Source organism: Jaculus jaculus, chromosome 7 (genome assembly GCF_020740685.1).
Source record: "Jaculus jaculus isolate mJacJac1 chromosome 7, mJacJac1.mat.Y.cur, whole genome shotgun sequence".
NCBI classification, from domain to species: Eukaryota; Metazoa; Chordata; class Mammalia; order Rodentia; family Dipodidae; genus Jaculus; species Jaculus jaculus.
In genome coordinates this window covers 154,403,141-154,428,086 of record NC_059108.1, presented here as the reverse complement: position 1 = coordinate 154,428,086, position 24,946 = coordinate 154,403,141, and the positions used below count along the sequence as shown (strand labels likewise).

The 24,946-nt window shown below is 41.9% G+C and overlaps 1 protein-coding gene across 4 annotated transcripts in view; it reads right to left on the bottom strand.

The window, feature by feature from the left end:
* Dicer1 (dicer 1, ribonuclease III) overlaps positions 1 to 24,946 on the bottom strand; it is a 75,554-nt gene that overhangs the window by 33,800 nt on the left and 16,808 nt on the right. For 2 of the 4 annotated variants that reach the window (XM_045155311.1, XM_045155307.1), the window contains exons 3-10: positions 24,589 to 24,686; positions 16,334 to 16,521; positions 15,597 to 15,759; positions 14,630 to 14,760; positions 13,483 to 13,617; positions 12,964 to 13,124; positions 10,304 to 10,472; positions 8,033 to 8,505 (exon numbers count right to left, since the gene is read on the bottom strand). In XM_045155311.1, the coding sequence (XP_045011246.1) occupies positions 8,033 to 8,505; positions 10,304 to 10,472; positions 12,964 to 13,124; positions 13,483 to 13,617; positions 14,630 to 14,760; positions 15,597 to 15,759; positions 16,334 to 16,477 (1,376 nt within the window). In that variant the 5' untranslated portion in view covers positions 16,478 to 16,521; positions 24,589 to 24,686. Of the gene's footprint in view, positions 1 to 8,032; positions 8,506 to 10,303; positions 10,473 to 12,963; positions 13,125 to 13,482; positions 13,629 to 14,629; positions 14,761 to 15,596; positions 15,760 to 16,333; positions 16,522 to 24,588; positions 24,687 to 24,946 lie in introns of those variants that run through there. The other 2 variants (XM_045155308.1, XM_045155309.1) reach the window with 2 other exon arrangements.

The window sequence follows — 24,946 nt, the reverse complement described above, 5'->3', positions numbered from 1 at the left end:
AGTCAGAGAAGCAGAGGTGCTCAGACTTCTAAAGAAAACGTTACATACCTCTAGCACGCCCAGCCCCCTCTCCTCCACAAGGGGCTGCACTCCCAGCAAGGAGCAGGCATCAGGCCCCTGTTCAGGTACAACAATGGCCTAACTACATGTGAAACAGATGGCTGGCTGTTTCTGTACACCTGACCCAACACTCTGCGATCACTAGAAGACCTCTTGGGAAAGAAGCTCTTTGCCATCTCAATTCCAGTAATTTCTGGCCCCCAACTAGCACTCAAAGCAGAATACAGGTTTACCACAACAATGCTGAAGAGTTCCCACCCCAGCCTGTCATGAAAGCAACCCGAGGCTGCAGACCCCTCCCATTACATCTACCCAGAGGGGCCTCTGACCGCGACATCGAAAAGAGCTACAGGACAGATCACATTACATGGCACCAAGGTTAACAGTTAGTGCTGCCATTACCACTAGTTTGGAAATACATTCAAAACCCCCACAACACAGGATAAACGGTTCCACACCTGACCTAAGTGATTCCATATGATTCCTCTGAAGTCATACCACATAGTATAAATTCCTAATGGAAAATTGCATTTTTAAGTCAAACCATTTTTTTTAAAGACATGAAATAGGCCAATATCAAAGAGCTGAGTGGCCATGTAGAGTCTCCTGCCCCCATCAGCAGAACCCTTACATAGCCAGGCTAGCCACAGAGTTTATTCTACAGCTCAATGACTTCACAGATGTTAAGAATCGTTAACTTCCTTTTTCTGTTCCAAGGCTGAATTATGATACTAAGTTTCTGATGCCAGTGACAAAGCACAATACAGCTACACACAAACAAGCAGCATGCCAAAGCCTAAAACTGGAATAAACTGCCTTAGAAATAGCATGGCCTTATAGTGTTAGTTTACATAAATTACATCGATGTGAACCTAACAAAAGGTTTGAAAATGTATCTCAAGTTACTTCTAATTAAAGAATATACTTTGCAAAAATTATCAACTTGGCAGAGTTCAAAAGCTAGCGCCTTTAACTGCTGAGCCATCTCCCCAGCCCGACTTGGCAGAATTCAGTTAGCTGAGAGGTGAAAACACTAACAGTAGCTGAGTTCTTGGTATGCTGGCATCAAATGTGTATATGATAAAACGCCTCTTGTCAACAATAAGTAAACTATGCTCAGGACATTCTGAGAAGAAAATGAGTTCTCTACTTAATGTAAGGAATGCCTACCCATGTCCCAAGACCACAGGCTTAAGGGGAAGCTGTCCTCGAGAAGTTTACAAGAGACTAATACAAGCTGCTTTCAGCTTTGGTGGCCCCAGGACGTAGGATTTGCTGGGCTGGGCCAGGCCAGGAAGACAGCCCAGCTGGTCTCCAGTGCGCCGTGCTTCTCACATCATCCTTAGCCAAGAATCAGGTCTTTAAAAACATCCCCACTAATCACGAACCAGCATTCCTATAAAATTCCATTTAAAATGCACTATTAACTGATCAGTTAGCTGGTTAGAGCGTGGTGCTAAAATGCACTATTGAGAAAATGAAACTGCCAGGCATGGTGGTACATGCCTTTAATCCCAGCACTCAGGAGGCAGAGGTAGGAGGATTACTGTGAACTCAAGGTCACTAATGAGACTACACAGTGAATTCCAGGTCACCCCGAGTAAGAGTGAGACCCTACAGGCGTGGTGGCACACGCCTTTAATCCCAGCACTCGGGAGGCAGAGGTAGGAGGATTACTGTGAGTTCGAGGCCACCCTGAGACTCCATAGTGAATTCCAGATCAGCCTGGGCTATAGTGAGACCCTACCTCAAAAAACCAAAAAGAAAAAAGAAAGAAAGGGCTAGAGAGATGGCTTAGCGGTTAAGCGCTTGCCTGTGAAGCCTAAGGACCCCGGTTCGAAGCTCGTGTTCCACAGGACCCACGTTAGCCAGATGCACAAGGGGGCGCACGCGTCTGGAGTTCGTTTGCAGGGGCTGGAGGCCCTGGCACGACCATTCTCTCTCTCCCTCTATCTGTCTTTCTCTCTGTGTCTGTCGCTCTCAAATAAAGAAATAAAAAATGAATTAAAAATTCTTTTAAAAAAAGAAAAGAAAAAAGAAAGAAAGAAAGAAAGAAAGAAAGAAAGAAAGAAAGAAAGAAAGAAAGGAAAGAAAGAAAGAAAGAAGGAAATGAAACTGGGGCTGGAGAGATGGCTTGGCAGTTCAGGCACTTGCCTGAAAAGCCTAAGGACCCAGGTTCAATTCCCCAGGACCCACGTAAGCCAGATGTACAAGGTGGTGCATGCATCTGGAGTTTAATTAAAATGGCTGGAGGCCCTGGTGTGCCCATCTGTCCCTTTCTTCCTTTCTGTCTCTCAAATAAATAATCTTTTTTTCTTTTTTTTGGTTTTTCAAGGTAAGGTTTCGCTCTAGCCCAGGCTGACCTGGAATCCACTATGTAGTCTCATGGTGGCATTGAACTCACGGCGATCCTCCTACCTCTGCCTCCAGAGTGCTGGGTATAAAGGCCTGCGCCCCCGCTCCCGGCAACATTTTTCAAAAAAGAAAATGAGGGCTGGCAGGAAGGCTGAGTAGTTAAGGCATTTGTCTGCAAAGCCGAAGGACCCAGGTTCGATTCCCCAGGACCCATGTTAACCAGCTGCACAAGGTTATGCATGTGTCTGGAGTTCTTTTACAGTGGCTGGAGGTCCTGGCATGCCCATTACCCCTCCTTCCTCCCTCCCTCTCTCTCTCTGTCAAATAAAAACATAAAAATATTTTTTAAAAAGAAAGAAAATGAAACTTAAGAAGCACTAAATGTCAATGTTATTACATATATCAGACATGAAATTACTGTCAAACTGCTTGTGAGAGTGTTCATACGCACTCTAACTTCTGTACTCACTTCAGGATGGAGGGAAGAGTAACCACTCTGCAGACACACAAAGCTGGACTGGGCCGAACAAGAAAGCCCGTACATGACAGCTACACTGCTAAAACCTGCTTTATAACAAAAATGCCAAATAATGCAAACAACCACAGCCTAGTAAATCCAGTCTAACAACAAATAAATCTTAAATTTCTACCATCTATTTGAAGTATATTGCTAAGATCTCTACTATCATCTATCCATTCTTATACTGTCTGGTCATACTGAAAAGAACAAATTCAGGCCGGGTGTGGTGGTGCATGCCTTTAACCCCAGCACTTGGAAGGCAGAGGTAGGAGGATCACCATGAGTTCGAGGCCACCCTGAGACTCCATAGTGAATTCCAGGTCAGCCTGAGCCAGAGTGAGACCTTACCTCAAAAAAACAAAACAAAAAAAAAAAAAAAAAAAAAAAAAAAAGAAAGAAAGAAAGAAAGAAAGAAAAGAACAAATTCAAAGCCAAGTGTGGCAGCACACGCTTTTAGTGTCAACACTTGGGAGGCTGAAGTAGGAGGATCACCACGAGTTCAAGGTCAGCTTGGGGCTACAGAGTGAGTTTGAGGCCAACCTACACTGCATGAGACCCTGCCTCAAAAACTAAGGTAACAGAAAATGGAAAGGAGCCAGGAATGGTAATCTCAATAAAATGAACCAGAAAGATTATGAGTTTGAGAGCAGCCAAACCTCTCCCAGTACAAAGCAAACACAACAACCCCAAGGACAGCAGCAGAAAAATACCACAAAACTGAAATACAGCCTGGGTAGAAGGGCAGAGAAATGCACCCATGATCATTCTCATGTTTACAATCAATGGTGGCACTAGATGTTAACAGCAAGGAGACTGTAAGGGATATAGGAGCTCTCTGTACTCTCTTCCAACTTCATAGAAATCCAAAATCATTCCAGAATTTAAAAAAGTCTTAGGGGAGAAAGGGTAGTGGGTAGATAGGATGTGAACTCAGTTTTGTCCAATGCCAGTATCACACAATCCCAGTAAACCACAGTGACAAGAACACTGTACTTGGCCACTAAAAGCTATTTTCTGACAATATCTGTGACTCTGACAAGGTCACAAATGACTGGGTTTTCTCATCTGTGCTATGATGACAGCACCTACTTTGCTCCCACATTGGAGCAATGTGAACTTTGTGGGTTTTTTTTTTTGGGGGGGGGTCTGAGGTAGGGTCTCACTTTAGCTCTGGAATTCACTATGTAGTCTCAGGGTGGCCTCAAACTCACAGTGATCCCCTTACCTCTGCCTCCTGAGTGCTAGGATTAAAGACGTGCGCCACCACGCCCGGCCCACTGTGAACATTTTCACATACACACAAAAGGAAGAAAGGCTGCAAACCTGAGACTGAGCACAGACAGACCTCCAGGACACATAGCGGCAGCCGTGGCAGATGGTGATTCAGGAGAGCAGAAACCAGCATGTGTGTTACAAGGCTTATACTTACACTCCCTCCCATCAAACTGTTCACTGAAGGAGGGTTTCCCCCCCATTAAACTGATGGAAGGAAAGAATCTGGATTTCAGGAAGTTATCCTAAGCTTATTAAAAAGCTTACTGGAACAAGACTTCTATTGTACATTTAATTAACTTCCCATAAAGTCAACCCTTACACTGTTCTTGATTCATCCTCTAACACTAAATTCCAGCCACATTTTATGAAAGCTGATCACCACCTGATCCTTAAAGGCAACAGGAAATAACTGACTTATTTGGGATAGATATTTCCAGGCTAATAATCCAGCAATGAAAACTGACATATCTCTACATTTAAAAAAATTTCTGAACTGAAAGAAAAAATCTTCTAAACCCCAAGGAATTTTCATCCTTGTATCATCATATATGGGGCAGGGAGTCCATCTATAACTAAACTATGCAAATGTGCAACTCCTTTGACCCCTAAACTGCCTTTTCCCCAGCCTATGAAATAATCCCTCATCAGCCATGTGCTCCCTGGCCTCGCTTGGCTGGCTTCCCACAGTAAAGCACTGGTTTCTATGTTCTGGGATGCCCAGGGGCATTACAATTGTAGAAAGCAATAGAAATGGGAGTTAGGATATTAGAATTCTAGAATTGTCTCTGCCACTAACTAGCAATCTAACTTAGAGCAAACCACTTTTCCTCCTGAGGCACTTTTTCTTTTTTATAAAAATAAGTGGGTTGGATTAGTCAGCGAGGTCCCTTTCCAACATTAAACTTCTGATTTAAATGTAATTCTGTACCTCAAGTTATTTTTTCATATTCATCAAAAGGTTCAGGCTCAATGACTATGAAAATTACCAGACTGAAAACTGCCAAGTAACTACCCTCAAGTCCAATTTCTGGTTACTCAAAACCAAAAAACAACAACAACAAAAAACACTTAAAAAAAAAAACAACTCCTAAACACTCATAAGCAGTTAAGAAAAAAAACCTCAGGAAACAAAGCTTTTTTCTCAGAGATGACTACTTGCAAAAAAGGCTCATAGGGATTAACTTTGGCCAATTAATGGATCACACAGAAAAGCACAGAAAAATTGCCTCAAGTACAGAAAAAAAGACAGACCCTTTTGGCAGAAAATGACAAGCCAAGCCAGGCATGGTGGCGCACGCCTTTAATCCCAGCACCCGGGAGGCAGAGGTAGGAGAATTTCCGTGAGTTTGAGGCCACTCTGAGACTCCATAGTGAATTCAGGTCAGCCTGGGCTAGAGTGAGACCTTACCTCGAAGAAAAAAAAAAAGAAAATGACTAGCCAAAAGGAACATGCAGACAGTGACCATGTGATACACTTAAAGCAAGTGTCATGGTTGGTCGGCACTCAAGACAACACAGAAGTCTCACAAAGGGGCAGGCCTGAACTCCTGCAACTGTCACCCTTGCTAACCCTCCTGGGATGTGTTTAATATTCTGATTCCTTTTCAATTCAGAAAAGTTTAATATGTAGTGTATAAATAAACTAATCCAAACTGCAAATCCAGGTGTTCAAAACAGCCTTGAAGATGTGACCAGTGAGACTCGCATACACAGTCTTTCTTCCTCTGTTCCCACACACAAAATCAACAGAGACATCAAACTTATGCTCTGGACACCGCAGCAAGTGCACGGGGCACTGTGGGAGACATTCGCATGCATACTCCCCGTCACACACACAAGCCAAAACATAAAATTCCTTCAACCTCCTTCAAAAGGGTGGTGCTTCTTTTGGCAACAAGGGGAACTACCCCACATCTTTAAGCTATATTTAGCCCAGAAGGTTAAAAAATAAATAAAAGGCTGTGGTTCTCTTCCCTTCCCTCAATTCCCACTTTCTTTTTTTTTTTTTTATTATGATTTATTTATTTGAGAGCGACAGACACAGAGAGAAAGGCAGATAGAGGGAGAGAGAGAGAATGGGCGCGCCAGGGCTTCCAGCCTCTGCAAACGAACTCCAGACGCGTGCGCCCCCTTGTGCATCTGGCTAACGTGGGACCTGGGGAACCGAGCCTCGAACCGGGGTCCTTAGGCTTCACAGGCAAGCGCTTAACCGCTAAGCCATCTCTCCAGCCCTATTCCCACTTTCTTAAGTCAGTACTTTTGACACATTACACCCAAGCACAACTCCTCCACAACATAAAGGAGAAATAGCAACTCTGGCAGCTGTCTTCTCACACCACCCTGACCGACAGATAGTAGTTAAGATTACCCTCAAGCCAGGTTACAGCAATATTTTAAAAAATTATAGAATGGGCTGGAGAGATGGCTTAGTGGTTAAGCGCTTGCCTGTGAAGCCTAAGGACCCCGGTTTGAGGCTCAGTTCCCCAGGTCCCATGTTAGCCAGATGCACAAGGGGGCGCACGCGTCTGGAGTTCGTTTGCAGAGGCTGGAAGCCCTGGCGCGCCCATTCTCTCTCTCTCTCCCTCTATCTGTCTTTCTCTATGTGTCTGTTGCTCTCAAATTAAAAAACAAAAAAAAATTATAGAATGAGCTCCCCAACAAAAAGACCATGCAAAGTGAGGCTCAACTCTTATATTAAGATGTGACTACATATTTCCATAGTAACAGATCAAATGGACAAAAACCACTGTCTGTGTACATGGCTAGAACCCTGCAATACAGTGAGTGACCCTGGAGGGAGGGTCTGCCAACTGAGGACCTGTGCACTTGTGTGAATGCCTCCCCAGAAAGGCTCCCAAGGCTGAAGGTCAGCACCCCTTTCTGCAGCCATAGTCAAGATCTGCCAGTCATTTTAGGCAAAGCAAAAGTAACAGTATCGTTTTCAAATTTCAGCCTTCATCCTTAAGCTCCACCACCATGAAACTATGATGCCTCAGTTTAGCAGCCCCAGCACAGCCCACCTTGGCACACTTTGACCCTTGTGAGATTGGAGTTGACAGGACTCTACTGTGAGGCAACACCAAACACAGTCAGTTGGGCCCCTGTGGTCCAGCCCAGGAACAGAGTGGCCTTTCTACTCCCCTTGGACTCACAGACTTGGCAGAGTCTAATCCCATTTGAAGATCACTAAATGTTTTGTACTGTTTGGTTGCTTTATATTATAGAACTAACTATTAACCTTAGACTTTATCATCAGTAAAAAGAAAAAAGTCACCATAAAATAATCATCCTACATACCTAGATAGAAATGTAAGATAAGCCGGGCGTGGTGGCGCACACCTTTAATCCCAGCACTGGGGAGGCAGAGGTAGGAGGATCACCGTGAGTTCGAGGCCACCCTGAGACTACAGAGTTAATTCCAGGTCAGCCTAAGCCACAGTGAGACCCTACCTGGGAGGGAGGGTTAAGATAAAATTACTTGAAGGAGAAGGTTTTGTGTGAAATGTACAAAACAGTATCTGAATTGGATCTAACAACTAAACATAAAACAAGAAACATTTTATTTAAGTATAACTTAACCCTTCTCTGTTTTTGTAATGAATCTAATGAATGAATGGATTAGCATCCTGTAAGACGAAAACCTGAGTCATGTCAAAAGTAGCCTTTAGGAAAAGTAACTGTTATCACACAAGTGCACAGGTCTCCTCTGTGGATTCAGTATAGCATGGGCCATGAACAATGGATGGGATGGAAGAAAGAACAGGTACATACCCAGTATGCTGCTGTGTTCTGTGTGCAAACTAAGTATTCTGAGAGACTTACCTGTTCAGCACAACTGCTGTGTATCTTCTTTCCACAAAAATAATTCCACATAGAATATTGGTAAAAGGAGAAGGAAAATTTGTTTCTGGCTTTTCTTTCTCTTCAATTTCTTCATCCTCATCATCATCTTCAGAATCACTCCAAGACACGTAATTGTCCTGATTCCTATTATTATACCACTCAACACTTTCAAACTGCTGTCGCTCATACGGTTTATATTTGCGCAAGATTTCGAGTAGTTTTATGACTTTGGGAGTTACAAATTTCAGGTCAAGTGAGGCAGGTGAGAAGTGCTCTTCACATAGTGCATGTATTTTCCGTAGGAAAGTGTCTGTAAACAATAAAAATTTCCTGTGCAGCTCCTCTTGCTCATGCCTGATGTATTTCTGCAGCTCTCTCACCATCATTCCAGCTACCTTATCTGCACACCAGGGCCCCAGAACCACCAACACTGCACGGCAGTCTGACAGTATCTACAAGAAAAGTCAAGAAAGCCACATGCTGGGTAAGTCATGCACCTTCACATACTTCAACTGTCCCCAAAGTGCTCCTTCAAAGTCAATTTATCCCACCAATATAAACACTGAGGTGAATTCCCTAACATGGGGTGGAGAGCTACTGGTCTTCTCAACCTCTTCCGTTTCAATCTGTGCCTAGAAGCATCTTCTTTAAAAAAAATTTTTTTTAGATTTATTTGGCAGAGAGAAAGAGACACAGACAGGGGGAGAGAGAATGGGCACACCAGGCCGTCCAGCCACTATAAACGAACTCCAGACGCATACGCCACCTTGTGCATCTGGCTTACGTGGGTCCTGGGGAAATCGAACCTGGGTCCGTTGGCTTTGCAAGCAACTGCCATAAGCCATCCTTACAGCCCTAGAAGCATCTTTTTTTTCCAGTAAAATTACAGAAGCTGAAATATGTAACTGTATAAATTTAATAAAACATAATAACATTTATACAACTGTGATCAATTATAACCAAATCATTCAATTCTACTTATCAATGTTTGCTCTTCAAGGAAGAAAAGGACAATTTTCCTTGAATTTCCTCTGTATACAGTGTCACCTGGTCTTTACAGATTCCACTGGAATGAATAGTACAAGAACTATGGTGGATTCTGGCCAGTGTAGAGCCAGCACTTTTACTGCAAAGGTGAGACAGTTCTAATCCCACGATGAATGCTCCTCTGGCGTCTTTCCAATGAAAACACTCCCACATTGCTTCAGCTAGATCTAGATGCTCATTTGGGGGCCTATCCGGTGTGCCCTACCTTATAGTTCTAACTCAGAGTTGAATCAAAATCCAGAAGCAGACTCTAGTATGCCAAGTGTCAGTTCTACATGCCAGCAGAAGATACACTGGTATAATATGGACTTAGCAAGACTCATAGGGTGAAAAAAACTCTAGGCATTACTGTTTTAAAAGAATCAACTCAAGAGATATTCTAACCCACGTTTAGGAGGGTGTTATGTTCAGAAATGGCTGCAAACTCCTGGAGTGTTTAGCACTTGTAAGCTTCAGATCATCAAGATTAAAGAAGGAGGTGTCAAAATCAAGTTAGTCCTACAGCTCCACCCCAGAATTTCTAACTCAGCAGGGGAAAGGTAGATCCTGTAACTTGCACTTTTCTTCCTTCCTTTTCTTTTCTTTCTTTTTCTCTCTCTCTCTTCCCTCCCCCATCCCCTCTTTGAGGCAGGATCTCATTTTAACCCAGGCAGACATGGAACTCATTCTGTAGCCCATGTTAGCCTCAAACTCATGGAGATCCTCTTGCCTTGGCTTCCTGAGTGTTGGGATTACAGGCATGAGCCACACCATACTCAGCCTAATTTTTATTTCTAACAAGCTCAGGTGGCTGAGTGCTGTTGCTGCTATGAGACCAACTGAAGACCACTGTCCTAAAGGTTCTCCTCTCAAGTCATGCCACTCAGGGACAAGAGTCTCATGCCTGTTGCACAAACCTGGAGACAGTGATGAACTCATTTAGTCCAAGAGCTTGAGCAGTAACTAACTCATCCCACCAGAGCAAAACCAAACAAACAGAACTCACTTCTTAAATGGATGAAACATGAACCCCAAATCATCTACTTGGTCCTGCAAGGAGAGCTACACTTACAAATGTAAGTCTCTATGAGTAAACCCAACCTGCGACTAACATAATACGAAGTGAAAAACGTCCAAGGAGACATGAAGTAATGCTTTCAATTCAAAATGTGTAGCCTCAATAGAAACATTATATTATATTTACTGTGCTTTGTAGATGCCTACCTGTTTAGAAATTAAAGTAGAATCTCTTTCTCTTGAATGTACAGATACATTACAGTCGTTGATAAAATTAAGGGCTTCTTCTAATTCCATCAGCAGTCTTTCATAAAGCCCACTTCGGTCAATAAATGGTCCACAATCTACTACAATCTCACATGGCTGAGAAGCATATCTTTAAGATCAGAAACAAGTTATCAATATCATAACAGTCAAAACAAATAAAACCTTTTTCAAAACACAAGTAAAAGAGTATAAATTAACAAAATATTCGAAAATATTACAAGTGGGGTTGAATTTTAGGTAATTACTTGAGATATTACTTTCCCATGCCTAAGCTTTAGAAATATATTATATATAACATTTTTGCTTTTTCTAAAAGAAAGGGGAGAAAGGAGGAAAGAAAATATATACTGCATTAACTACATGTACACTATCTCACTAGGAACAGACATGTTCCCTCACCTTTCCTCTACACAAGGAGGATTACACAGGACAGGACAGGACAGGACAGGACAGGACAGGACAGGACAGGAGAAGACAGGGCGCAGCAGGCACCACAGGCGTCGTACAAGGCCACTGCTTTCCTCGAAAGTCAGCTTCGGCTATGCCACGCTGCCCCAGGCACCCACCCCCTGCTGCGTTTGTGCAATACTCACTACAACATGCTGAGCCATCTGCACATCTAACTAGTTTTAGTTTGGGCCAAAAGGCAGATTCACCAGATGCCTTCTTAGAGTGGAACTCACTTTAATCTGAACCACATTTGCCTGTTAGTTTACAAGGCATCAATAGACAGGGCTGATGTTGCAAGCATTTTGTAGACAGATTTAGTTGGAATCCCAGGTTGTTGTTTCAGGTTTGGACTTCCACTATTTTGCCCTCAGGCATCAGCCAGAATGAGGAACAAAGAATGCTCGAAATATTCATGAGACTCAATATTTTTCAGAAATCAGAAATAGGTAGAGAGGTCACTAAGGGGCGTTTTATCATTAAATACATTCACTTCTATACAATCTGAAATGTTTAACACATGCAAAAGTGAATTTTACTTTTTCTACATTCTTAGAAGGTCGAGATTCTAGCTTTCATTCTTTCCAAGTCATTCCTGGCTGTGACAATCAGAATGCATACAGCATCCTAAAAGTACGCTGGTGACTTTAATCAAAGAAATACAGTCAAGGCATTTAATATAGTTTCATTTTTAAAAAATTTATTTATTAGCATATTATGGGTATCATTGTCTCTGCCCACTGCAAACAAATGTTAAAGGTATGTGCCTCTTTTGTATCTGGCTTTATGTGGGTGCTGGGAAATTAAACCTAAGCCACAGGCTTTACTATTAAGTATCTTTAACCACGAGGCCATCTCCCCAGCCCAGTTTACTTTTTTTTTTTTTTCTTTTTTTCGAGGTAGGGTCTCACTCTGGTCCAGGCTGACCTGGAATTAACTCTGTCATCTCAGGGTGGCCTTGAACTCATGGCAATCCTCCTACCTCTGCCTCCCGAGTGCTGGGATTAAAGGCGTGCGCCACCACGCCCGGCCAATTTATATTTTTTTTAACCCATATCACAACTCTGGAGAACTAGGAAATGCTTCAGACAGCATAGTGCTTAGCAGCTACTCCTCAATGCTCTAACAGCCCTGCCTCTCCTAAAGCCTCGTGCAGCACAGCCAAGCAAACACATTCAAGTCAGTGAGCACATGTGATGCGCCTTTTAAAAGGCAGACAGCCAAAAACAGCCTGTCCCAAAATCTTAAGATTTATATTTCATGTGGCATTTGGATACTGAAGTTGGATAGATATAAAAATGTTACCTTAGTTCTCACTCTAAAAACTTCCCAGATTACTAATGAAATCCAGCACACGACAAGGAATTTTCCATGCATCCACATAACTGATATCAAAGACTCCTACCCAACCTTTCTCAGTGCCATTTTACAAGCTCAAGGAGGGACTCATCCACAGTCACACAGCTTCAGTCAGTGGGGCTAGTGCTCTCACCTATGTCTAAAGAAAGCCCATCAGCTGTCTCTCTTTATTTAACAATCTTTAGCCTTAAGATTGTATTAATAATGACATTATTGTGACATGAAGTGAATGTTAACTTAAAACCCATTTTCCTAGTAATTTATATTAGGCTCCCTTCTAGAAACTTAGGCAAATCAGTAAAGTTTATGTACATTTATATATGTCTGTATGTTAATTACTGAAACTTACAAATTTGACCACAAAATGAGACACGCTTGCAAATCAAAAAGCATCTTTCTCCGAAATCTGTAACCCACTTTAACAGAGTGTTTCTAAATATTTTAAAGTATACTGCTGGGTTCTTTAAATGGACTAATGTTCATTCAATGCATTCTGTGAGATATCAAAGCAAGAAAAAAAAAAAGCACATACCAATAGAGAAGGGGCCAATCACTGAGAGCACCCTGGAAAAAGGAAGGGCTACCTCACAAACACCAATGTCACTTGGATGTGCTCCGTGAGAACACGGGTGTATTCCTGCACTTGCAGTTACTGTACTTGGAAAGAATTCTCTTTCTTATTCCCTTTTCACTGACACAGGTACCAAAGGCAAGGCCCTATGAAGGGGTTTACCCAAGGCTAGCTATCAGGTGTACACAGTCTCAATAAAGCCAAACAAATCAGAAGAACGTACCTATCCAAGACCACCAAGTCAGTTGCTGTTTCAGCATTACTCTTAAGAATTTGCTCCAGTTTCTGAATCTTTTCTTCCAATTCTTCTGGATCACATTTCCCATTTAAAATGGAAGCTGTTAGCCCCAAGATGCGAGGACATGCTGGACAACTTTCGCAGAGCTAACATATTAACAGGAAATGACAGTAAAGACATCACTCTACACGGCCATCACTAGATAGTTAATGATATTCAAGCATCTCAAATACTAACACTAGCAAACAGCTTGTTGAGAGCAGACATCAACACAAAATTACTTCAATTTAAAGAGATACATTAAACATTAGAAAAAGCTATGTCAGCTAATATAATAAAAATACTGTAGATTTAAATGAACATTAACTTTAGCATTCAATGGTATACTGGAACCAAGTTTCTGATGTTGGTAACTAATATTGTTGCTTTTCATATCTTCAAAAATACTGTAGAGTCAATAATTTGACCACATATAATTAAAACTAATAAAGTCTGAAGACCTACCTTCATAATTTCCCGGTAGGGGTGGTCTAGAATTGCAAGGTGACACTCATCAAACACCAAAAGGTTAATGTCTGACAGTGATAAGTAACCATTTTTCAAAACATTCAAGGCGACAGAGCAAGTCATAATGAGAACCTAAAATAAAACTGACATCAGTACACAAACATGCCATTCACCTGCCAGGATACACCTTTATGAGATGAGACTAAGAAGTCATTTAATCAAAGAAAAGGATCATGAAATTCACTAGTAAAACTTAAAGCAAAAATTCTAGACACATAACATTTCATGTATTGGGACTAAGATGTAAAATGAAAACATGGAGAAAGATGATGAGAAAGAAGTCTCAGTAAATGAGAGTGTCTCCTTATAAAGCCCAAAAAATCTACTTCAGTTTTCTACAGCCATGTTTCGCTGATAAGATCTGTCAGCTTAGCCAAATCAGGAAACAATTCACACTGTTTAATTTCTTTCCACACTAAACTGACAATGTTTCCTAAAGCTAAATGTTCTTTTTATGGTCCTATCATCTGTGGACATTGAAGAACTCTGTGTGAGGACTCATCCTAATGTGTCAGGATCCTCATAGACTGTGGCCTTTGGGTTGATTATGAAGCAGTCCTCAGCCACCCCATATCTCTCAACACTGCAAACAAGCAGCCCCAAGGACATGCTAGCTATATGGAGCTTCCCTCAAAGACCAAAGCCCCAACCACAAAATGTCTCCATTTTCAACACATATTAACTCAAAAGTAAATTCTCTCATAGCAGCTTATCCACAAGTTGAAAACTGATCGTGGGAATCTGTGCTTTTCAACACATCTAAGTCAAGAGTAAATTCTCTCACACACAGCACGTTATCTGCAAGTTGTGAACAGGTCATGAGAATCTGTTTTTCAAGAAAGGAAATAACAAGTGCTGTTTGTTTTCTACCCACTTAATTTTAACAGAAATCAGTAACTTACCTAGTTTTCAGATGAGCTTTACAGAAAATGAGAACTCAAAAGAAAGAACACTAGACTGAGGAAGAGCAGGAAAGGAGAGTTTTCAAACCTAACACAGATAACCCAGGCTACAGGTCATCACCTTATAAACCAAACCCAGGTCTTACAGTACTTATAAAGGGAAGCTTCTCTTCAAGTCTCACCTGATGCTTGGAAAACTCTTGGTTCCACCTCTCTCTTGTCCACGATGCATTCACGTCTAGGTTTGAGTACTCCCCAACCTTGAGATCCGAGTGCGTTCTGACAGCTGACACTTGCTGAGCAACTTGGTTGGCTGAGTATAAACAGAACACACATGTGAATAAGTGGGACAGATCCTGCCTCACATGCTCTCTGGGCTACAAATGATTGAGACAGTTACCATTAGCAGTTGCTGTAGTATTATATATAGTGTTTTAATAGCTAACTTAACTTCATAGCTTCATGGACATCCACCAAAATGTACTTAGGAGGCTCACTATCTCACCTTCTGTCACTCACTCCAGAGAACTGTACACTACCTTTCTCCTTTAAAGTTCACTTCCTCCAACCTAAGACTATCCCTTTTAGACTGGAACCCATCCACTCCAGACCCACCCCTCCTGCTTTCCTCAGTAAAAGCAGATTGCTTCACCAAGAACTGAGATGGTCTCATGTAAAGTACACAATAGGAGAGGAGGAGTGACATGTCAGCTTGAGTTCACAGTTTATAATTTTTATTCTCAAATATAATCCCACATATAAAAGTCAGTATTTAAACTCTTACTGCACAACTTCTAAGATGCATCAAACTTTCTTTCTAGAACCACTATGGCAAAATCAGAAATGGAAACAGTTCCTTTCAATCAAGGAGCTTTTGACAATATTTTGTGGAGGTGAACACCAAGAACAAAAGTAACTGTAACAGCCTGGATTATCTCCGCAAAGCAACACATAACAAGAGACAGACAATGGGACAATGCAGAGAAAGCCTGAAAAGAGAAAAGTGGTTTCCATCCATCAGCACAGCCTCACTCAGCAAGCACACTGTCTGCAATATTCTCTTCACTTTCAATAATTTGACTTAATATCCATTGAAATATGAAGTCTCATCAGTTTCTTCACACACTTGATAACACAACATTTCATTACCAGAGTTGACCAAGAACACCGTCCTTTTTCCATTCTGGCTGAGGTCTCCCCTGACCTGGTAGGACAGCTCCTTAGTGAGTAGCACTGCAATGAATGTCTTCCCTGAGCCAGTGTTGAAGCAGACGATGGTGTTGTGGTCCAGAGCTGCCTCGAGCAGTTCCACCTAGAGGTGTGCAGACATGGGAGAAGATTACACATAGCTCACCAGGTACGACACTTAAGAAATTGGGCTTTGTTTTAAATCAGGATATTTTACCATTTTCTAAATTCCACTAATAACTTTGAAAAGAAAACAACAATCTATACCTTTATGCAAGGGCAATAATCAGAAAAAAGAATAATCACAGGATAAAATACCAACTATACATTACTGTGCTGTCATGAATATGCTGACATGACATTTACCATTTCAGTCGCTATTCTGCACACCATCCCTCTCTAGAATAATAGGAAAGATGCTGCCAGCTCAAGCCAGTCACAGTTCCTACCCAGTTCATTAGACTGACACACCCAAATGCACAGTAAGACACTAAGGGTTTGAAAGGAGAAAATAGAAACTTCACAAATAGGACTAACAAACCAATTATCAAGATGTTAGGACAGAAAAACAACTATTAAGAACAAAAGTGTTTTAAAGTAAGAAAATTAATACGAGGGAGGTATGAAAAAAAGAATGAATTTTAGAAGTGACAACTATACGCTAATTTATTTCACTGGATTAGTGTTTTCATTAGTACCTGATATTTTCTTGGCGTATAAATGTTATCATGAATTGCTTCTTGTTGCCATGGCAGTCCAAAGAAAGGACCCATTGGTGAGGAAGCAGGGGTCATGAGCTGCAGGCCTGCCATGCTGAGGGGTTGCAAAGCAGGGCTTTTCATTCATCCAGCGTTTCTTTCATTGCATTTTGTTCTAGCTCAGCTTACTACAAAAGGGAAAAAGAATACCATTACACAACCATGCAGGGTTAAACCAAAGACAGCAGAGACATGAGAAACATCAGAATGGAGTCCCTAGGGGCCTTTCAAACATTCCCCACGCTTGTTTTAGCTTCCCCTGGGTCTAAGAGGATTATTTTAAAAGTCAAGCATCCTGACCCTAACCCAGCAATTCCGCACCTCGAAGCCTGTCTGAAAGGACGAGCAGGCAGCTGCACAGGGGCAGAAGCACGTGAGCACACGTTGCTGCATTGCGTCAAAGTAAGAGGTAGCTTTCAAGGCTATCAGCAAAAACTTAGCTGAATAAACTGCAGTATGTGTAGCTATCTAAAGGAATACTTCAAATCCATTAAGATTTTAAATCTGGGCTGGTGAGATGGCTTAGTGGTTAAGGCGGTTACCTGCAAAGCCCAAGAACACAGGTTCAATTCCCCAGGACCCACGTAAGCCAGATGCACAAGGTAGCACATGCATCTGGAGTTCGTCTGCAGTGGCTGGAGGCCCTGGAGCACCCATTCTCTATCTGTCTCTTCCTCTCATAAATAAGTAAATAAATTTTAAAAAAGGATTTTAAAACCTACTTATACTTAATGACACAGAACAGTGACCAGAGAGCTGGGTGTGGTGGCAACGCCTTTAATCCCAGCACTCAGGAGGCAGAGGTAGGAGAAATGCCATGAGTTCAAGGCCACCCTGAGACTACAGAGTGAATTCCAGGTCAGCCTGGGCTACAGTGAGACCCTACCTTGAAAAACCAAAAAAAAAAAAAGGAATACTGACCACAATAAACCTTTAAAAGAAAATGTATACAGTGTGATGTCTTGTTAAACACATAACATATATGTAGGCATGTAAATATATGCACGTTATGTAAATCATGTAAATATCACTATAAGCCTATACTTTATAAGTTCTGTGTTACTGAGTCAAAATAAGTCACTATATGGGAAGACACTAGGCTCTGGGCCTACACCTAGGAGATTCAAACACCAGACTCAAGGATTTCATTTTATCAAAAGGACAAGAACACAGGTGTTTTACTTAACTGACAATTTACAACTACACAGCTATCTTACATCCGTTATCTTTAACATAACAAAACCATGCCATTCCACAAAATGAAAAATCATTCATAGTACCTAAGCATTCTCCCATAGTTCAAATAGCTTTTCTCCACAAATAAATTTGACTGTCAAACAGCAAAATAACAATTGTTTTTATAAATTCTTTGCATGTGTATGTGTGGGATGCATTCATATGTGGTCACGTGTAGGGGATGTGGATGTGCAGGTGCACATATATGTGTGTGCATGATGTGTCTATGGAGGCAATATTGGGTGCCTTTCCTCCTTCACTCTCTACTTTTTAATTTGATTCAGGGTCTCTTGCTGAAGCTAGAGCCCAGCAGCTAGGCTAAATTAGCCAGCCAGTGAGTCCCAGGAATTCCCCGTTTCCACCTCCCCCACGCTGGAGCTACACACTTGCAGGGCAATCTCTTTACCCACTAAGCTACCTCCTCAGCCCAAAAGTAGACCTTATAAAAATTATTAACAAGAACAGGCTAGGGTGTCAAGGCTGTGTGTGAATTCTCTCCCAGGCTCGCAATCTTCACTGCTAGTACTTTAAGAAAGTGGAAAGAGATTCACTGTTTTGTGAACACCAAAACGTGTGACTTTCTTGGCCTGTTCACTCTATAAGCATCCTATAAAATATGATTAAATTATATCTAATCCAAAAAGAAATCACAGGCCTTTCACACCAAGACACAACACTGCACTCAATTTTGGAGATAAGGTCAGCGGATAAGGCTTCTAACACACAGCTACTCCAAGGAACAAGCCCAAGGAAGTGGTACAGGACACTCCCCAGCAGGACAGCTCATCTGCACCTCAGAGAGACATTCTACCTTTTTCAGAGAAAGGTAGCATGCAAAATACAGCAGAGCGCTTTCTGAGGTACTACCAAGCCTTTATCGTCTCCAGATCAAGGAATCCATGTAATTTGCTATGGAACTAAATCAAACAAGCATTTATTTGACCCCCACACCTAATATTTATGTTTCCAAATACCTCAGGCCTTCAAGACTTGCAGGTCCACTAGTCCAACTTTTTTCTCTAGTAACAACAGCTGCTAACTTCATGTAGAAGTCAAGTTCACCAAGTTTCTGGAGAGTAACAGGCCAACCTGAAGTTCCACAGTTAAGATAGACACTTGTATTTCCCACAGCCTCTTTCTCATCCTTGTGACAACTCTATTTCTTCATGACCACAGCTGCTCAATGTCTAGGAGCATTTGCCCTTAAGACTGATCCCTCACTTTCATTCAACACACAGTGATCTATATTTGTCAAGACACAGTAGAAGGCTACAGGGAAGAAACCTAAGTTTGGGGCAGTGGGAATCTTAAGGAAGGAAGAGAGAACAGTGATGAAAAGAGCCCACTCATTTTCTGTACTTCCAAAAAACCAGGCACATCAAGACCAGCAGCATTTCTCCTCTCTACAATTTTCTGTTCTACTCAAAGGGGAAGGCAGGGCTGAAGAGATGGCTCAGTGGTTAAGGTGCTTGCCTGCAAAGTCTAATAACTCTGGTTCACTTCCCTAGTACCCATGTAGAGTCAGATGCGCAAAGTAGCACATGCTTCTGGAATTCGTTTGCAGTAACTGGAAACCATGGTGCATCCAACCTCTCTGTTCCTTTCCTCCCCTCCCCTCTTCTCCTCCCCCTCAACCCTGCTTGCAAATAAATAAAGGGAAAGTCAATTATATTCTTCAAAACTGTCATCAAAAGTCTTAACAGTGAACTCTCCACCCCCACACAACTGACTGGCCAGTCAATACAATAATGACCTGTTATGAAAGCAACAGCATTCTGATTAGATGTGAGGCCTGCTCCATGGGAGGGAATTCATGGTTGACACTGAAAGCCTAAATCAAAAGCCTACAGGTGGCAAGGTCGCAAGCCCTATAGGGAAATCTACCAGTGCTGTTTGGCTAAATGGATATATTATGCCCACCAAAATGTCCGGTAAATGTTTATGCCCATATATTAGTGTTGTTCTCATTTTTGGCTACAGAAGTCTTTGTTTTTTTTCAGATGGTGGTGACTACTGATGAAACTCAAAACTTGTACAAGTGCTGAAAAAAGTGACAGTTTGAGTGTTCAGTACTAATTAGACATCTCTATTACACCCTCCAAGGCTCAAGGACCATAGGGGAAGAGGTGACAGAAAGAATGCAAAAACCAAAGGATGGAAAGAGGTGTTTTGGAACACTGCCTTCCAGATACAAAGTGGTAGATGCATTCATGGTCTCACAGACATCATTACCTGTACAAGACATGCATAATACCAGGCCCATCAACATACTGTCATGGAATACAGATTTTGGCACACACACACAAAAGACATCAAAATAGAAGAGGAAATAGTTGGAAAGAGGGGATCCAGTGGAAAAATGGAGGGGGAGTAGGGACAAAGGATGTCATAGGAAAGGATTGCATACATTTTTAATAAAGTTTAATAATTTAAAAATTTATAAAAGCTGGGCATGGTGGTGCACGCCTTTAATCCCAGCACTTGGGAGGCAGAGGTAGGAGGATCGCCGTGAGTTTAAGGCCACCTTGAGACTACATGGTGAATTCCAGGTCAGCCTGGACCAGAGTAAGACCCTGCCTCAAAAAAGAAAAAAAAAAACTTTAAAGGAATAAATGATTACATTATAAACTCATTGCTTAACCCCCCCAAAAAAAAAGTGTACTGGGAAATTGTTATGAGGAAGACAATGCATTGGCTGTCCACCCTCCACCTATTCAAGAATACCTGACCTAGGTAGTGACAAGTGAGGGTTGCCTGGCCTTGTAGAAACAGAAGAAGAAAAAGAAGTTTTTTTTCAAGAACAGTTTTTAATACTGCTCTCAGGACATTATTGAGAAGATTTGTGAAAGTGTAGATAACAATAAAGTTAAAATTTCCTAAAATTGATAACTGTGCTATACTTATGCCTGAGAATATGCAAGTTCTTCGGAAATGCACACTGAAGCATTTGTTGGGTAAAGACCATGGTGCATAAGTCTGCAAAGGTTCATAGAAAAGAAATGACAAGAAGACAGAGACAGGCTGACAAAAAAGCAAATGGGCGACATGGGTCAACAAGCACATGCTTTCTGTTCTGCTCAAATTCGTGCAACATTAAATCCTTCCCTTTATTTTCAGAGTCCAGCCCTATGTGTGTGAGCCAATGTCTGTTGGCAGGCACAGGTCACTGTCTCAGGACCACAGCTATTGTGGATAATGATACAACGAACATCTAATAAGAACAGCACACAGATCTTTGATCTCATTCACGAGGGGAGGACTGGTCCCTTTAACACTTCATTTCTTTACTCACAATCACAGCTGACTCTGGCTAGTTCTTAACCCCACATTCTATTCCTTCCACAAGTAACAGCGCTGCCCAGCTTGGAGCACTCGCAGCAGCTCACAGAAGCTGACAAGATCACTGTATTTCTGCTAGCTGCCAAACAGACAGACCTAAGCCAGTGGAGCTGGTGTAAGGTTCTCACATGGTAGATGAAAAGCAGCTTTGCCCTATGGGCATGGTTCAGGAAATATCAGGCCCATTTGCTATGGAAATTAGCCCGCAGCCATGAAAAAGTCACAGTCTTATAATGAAGGAGGCACTATAGACATCAAAAGTAAAAATGAATAAATAAATAAACAAAACCTAGGTCCTAGGTAACATCAGTGAACTACTATAGATCAAGCAACCTCAAAGCCCAATCTAACAAGGGCATCACCAATGACATGAACCAACAATGACACAACTTTCTGTCCAAGCTAGCTCAAGTGGAATTTTCTGCAACCCACGAACAACTGTCATTCTAAATCACTATATTCACTTCCCCAAAAGATCTAGATAGAAAAAAAGCAGAAGGGCTGAAGGGGATGGCTTAGCGGTTAAGGCATTTGCCTACAAAGCCAAAGGACCCAGGTTCAATTCCCCAGGACCCACGTTAGCCAGACGTGTAAGGTGGCGCATGCATCTGGAGTCCATCTGCAGTGGCTGGAGGCCCTGGTGTGTCCAGTCTCTCTTTCTGCTTCTTTCTCTCTCCCTCTTTCTCTGTCAAATAAATAAAAGCTTTTAAAAAAAGAAAGAAAGCAGAAAATAGAAACAAACACAAAAGAAAGAAAGGGAAGGAAGGGGAAAGAAAAAAGGAAAGCAGTAGATGAGAAGCCGAGAAGACCCTGCAGCCAGGCCCTAGGAACACTGAGAGCGGGTCACACAGAAGACTCAGGAGTCTAGCACTGCTTGCACAAGAGCCCAGGACTTCCATCTAAAAAGCTTGACGTCCTCTCCTTGTCGGTCTTTATGAGTACTTTGTTTTACTTTCCACTATCGCAATTCTTTTGTGTGTGTGTGTGTGGGGGGGGTGTTCAAGGTAAGATCTCACTCTAACCCAGGCTGACCTGGATCTCTTTCTGTAGTCCCAGGCTGGCCTCAAACTCACAGCAATCCTCCTACCTCTGCCTCCCAAGTGCTGGGATTGAAGGAATACGAAACCATGCCTGATAGCAATTGTTTTTAAAACTGCAAAAGACTGGGCACATGTTTGTCCCCAAAATTAATTGGGGAAAACCTGGGCAGACTTTTTTCTACAGCAAATCAGGGGAGGAAGTAAATCTTGTTCGACAAGACAAGAAGGACACAAGGAAAGCAGGCCAGCCCAAGACAAAGGAGACCCGCATGCTGGCAATCCCCACTGCTCTTCGTGCCCTGCATCACTAACAGCCCTGCTCCTACAAACCAGCAGAGGAAGGAGCCTGAGAACACAAGCCAACATACTACCCAGGCTATATTCCTGGTGTCTCAAAATATTTTTTCTTAAAAAATGACATTTTAGGGCTAGAGAAATGGCTTAGCAGTTAAGGTACTTGCCTGTGAAGCCAAAGAACGCAGATTCGATTTCCTAGGACATCTACGTAAGCCAGATGCACAGGAGAGGTATATGTCTGGAATTCGTTTACAGTGGCATAGAGGCCCTGGAGCACCCATTCTCTCTCTCTGTCCTCCCTCCCTCCCTCTCTTTCTCTGCCTGAAAATAAATAAATAAAATTTTTTTTAAAATGACATTTCACATAGCTTTCCCCATCTTATCCAACAACTTGCAGAGAAAAGATAAGGACAGATGGCTGGCTTCTAAAAATCAATTCAATAAAATACCAAACAATAAAAGTATATATTTATCTGCATGTAGTCTCTAGGTTGTAAAAGGAAATGTCAAATAACAAGGCAATTCAGAACTACACATGGAAGTGTCAGAAGACAGGGATCCTATCAATAAGGTAATAAGTAATAACATAAGCTAATAGAAAGGAAATAGTAGAAAGGAAAGTTGATATTAAAATAGAGCATTAATGCCCATCACTCAGAAGACAGAGGGAGGAAGACTGCCATGAGTTCAATACCGGCCTGAGTCTGCATCATGAATTCCAGGTCAACTTTGGCTACAGTAAGACCCTACCTCGAAAACCCAAAAGAAAAGCCTTTTAAAAATAGGAGAAACCTATGTTCCTTTATGATATCTGGTCCCAAAGGACGCTGTGAGCAGTACTGTCTCCTGACAACGTAACCCTCCTGCTGACACCACTCCGCTGGCTTACCAGGCTGTCTCTGCTTTATCACCGCTCCGACAACCCAAGTGCAATCTCGGCTGGCTAAACGCCCAGCTCCCTCCAGGGCCACCTGAATGTGCTGCTGTCCTGTACTTCAGTCTGTGTGGTGCACCCAACTCAAATCGTTACTCTGTGTAAACTGGGACTATGCCACCCAGTATCCACAAACTAAAGCATACTCCTGGAATTCTAAAGTATGTCATATTCAGATCATTTCTTTTAAATCTCTGCTCTTGCTTTACAGTGACGGCTAGACTAAGCTTTCCTTGAGCAGAGCTGTACATTCTGTTTCCATCCTGCCACTGTCGTACTGAATCACAGCTGTGACAGCCAAGTGTGCACACACATGCGTACACGCAGGCACGCATGCACACACAGCCACCTGAGTGGCATGCACAGGTTCTGTTTGCTCTTTATAATTTATCATTTTCCATAACGCCACACAGACAGGCAAACATACATTATTCTTTCACAGAAACACAGACTCCACGAAAACATGCCATAGGCCCCATGTTGTCTTGCTGTAATGGTCTGTGTGCATTAATTAAAGCTGAGGTGCACGTTCATGAACAGCCACATACAGTGTATAGCCTCACTCACGGCCAGTTCATACGCATTTGTAATTGGTCCCATGTTCTCTTGCCCATGGGCACTAAAGAAACTAAGGCGCAGACTCATGAACAGCCATATACGGTGAACAGCCTCACTCTAGGCCAGTTCCTATGCATTGTATTTGGTTTGGAAATGCACATTTGCCTCACTCCCACCATTCTTGATGGGCAGGTAGAGAGGATTTTATGAGGAAAAGAAAGAAAAACTGAACCCTTCCAATTATATTTTCCATAAGATCATAATATTCAAATTTACTTTCACTCAACTCATTTATGATGATGGCAGGCCCCAACAATTTACTTTCTCTCTGGGGAAGGCAAATCCAAGATTCAAGAACTCAATAGGTAACCCAACAATGTAAAAACAGAAAATACTATAAACTGCCAATTTGTACTTTTTTTGACATGTTTAACATTTTTTTTCCCACTTGGCCTTAGTCAAAGGTCCTGACTCTCTAATGGCAATAAAAGCTCAAACAAGCACTATCCTCTAGCAGAGCCAAAATACTTTTTCAATTGCAGATTTTAGATTCCTTATCAAATAATGTACACTCATGAAATCAATTAGGCTCTCGCCAGCTTCTTCTATGTATTAGTCACTTATAAATAACCGAGTAGAGCTGAGCTTAGGACTCAGTGATAGAGCACTTGCCTAACACGTACAAGACCTTGGTTTGATCCAGCACCACAATAAAAAACAACCCCACGTGAAAATCAAATATAAGAATAAACCCTCTTCCTCTTTTCACACAGGATAAATCACAGATTTACCGTCTTAATGTCTGCAACCTCTGTGCTGCTGTTGTCTGAACTGCATTTTGACATTGTGACAGTTTATTGGAAAGTCACAGCGTGCCCAAGCTTCTGCTCTAAAATAAATGCAGAAATAGTCAAGTATAAGATTCCTGTGAACAGAACATGCACAAGTCCTACTAAGATGAAGAGCTGGATTTTAAAAATGCCATTTTTAAATAAATTTTAAAATAAAGACATTTAGGTTATTTTAGAATACTAAGTCTCACATCAAAACAAAGAACAAAAGCCGGGCATGGTAGCACACGCCTTTAATCCCAGCACTCGGTAGGCAGAGAGGTAGGAGGATCACCATGAGTTCCAGGCTACCCTGAAA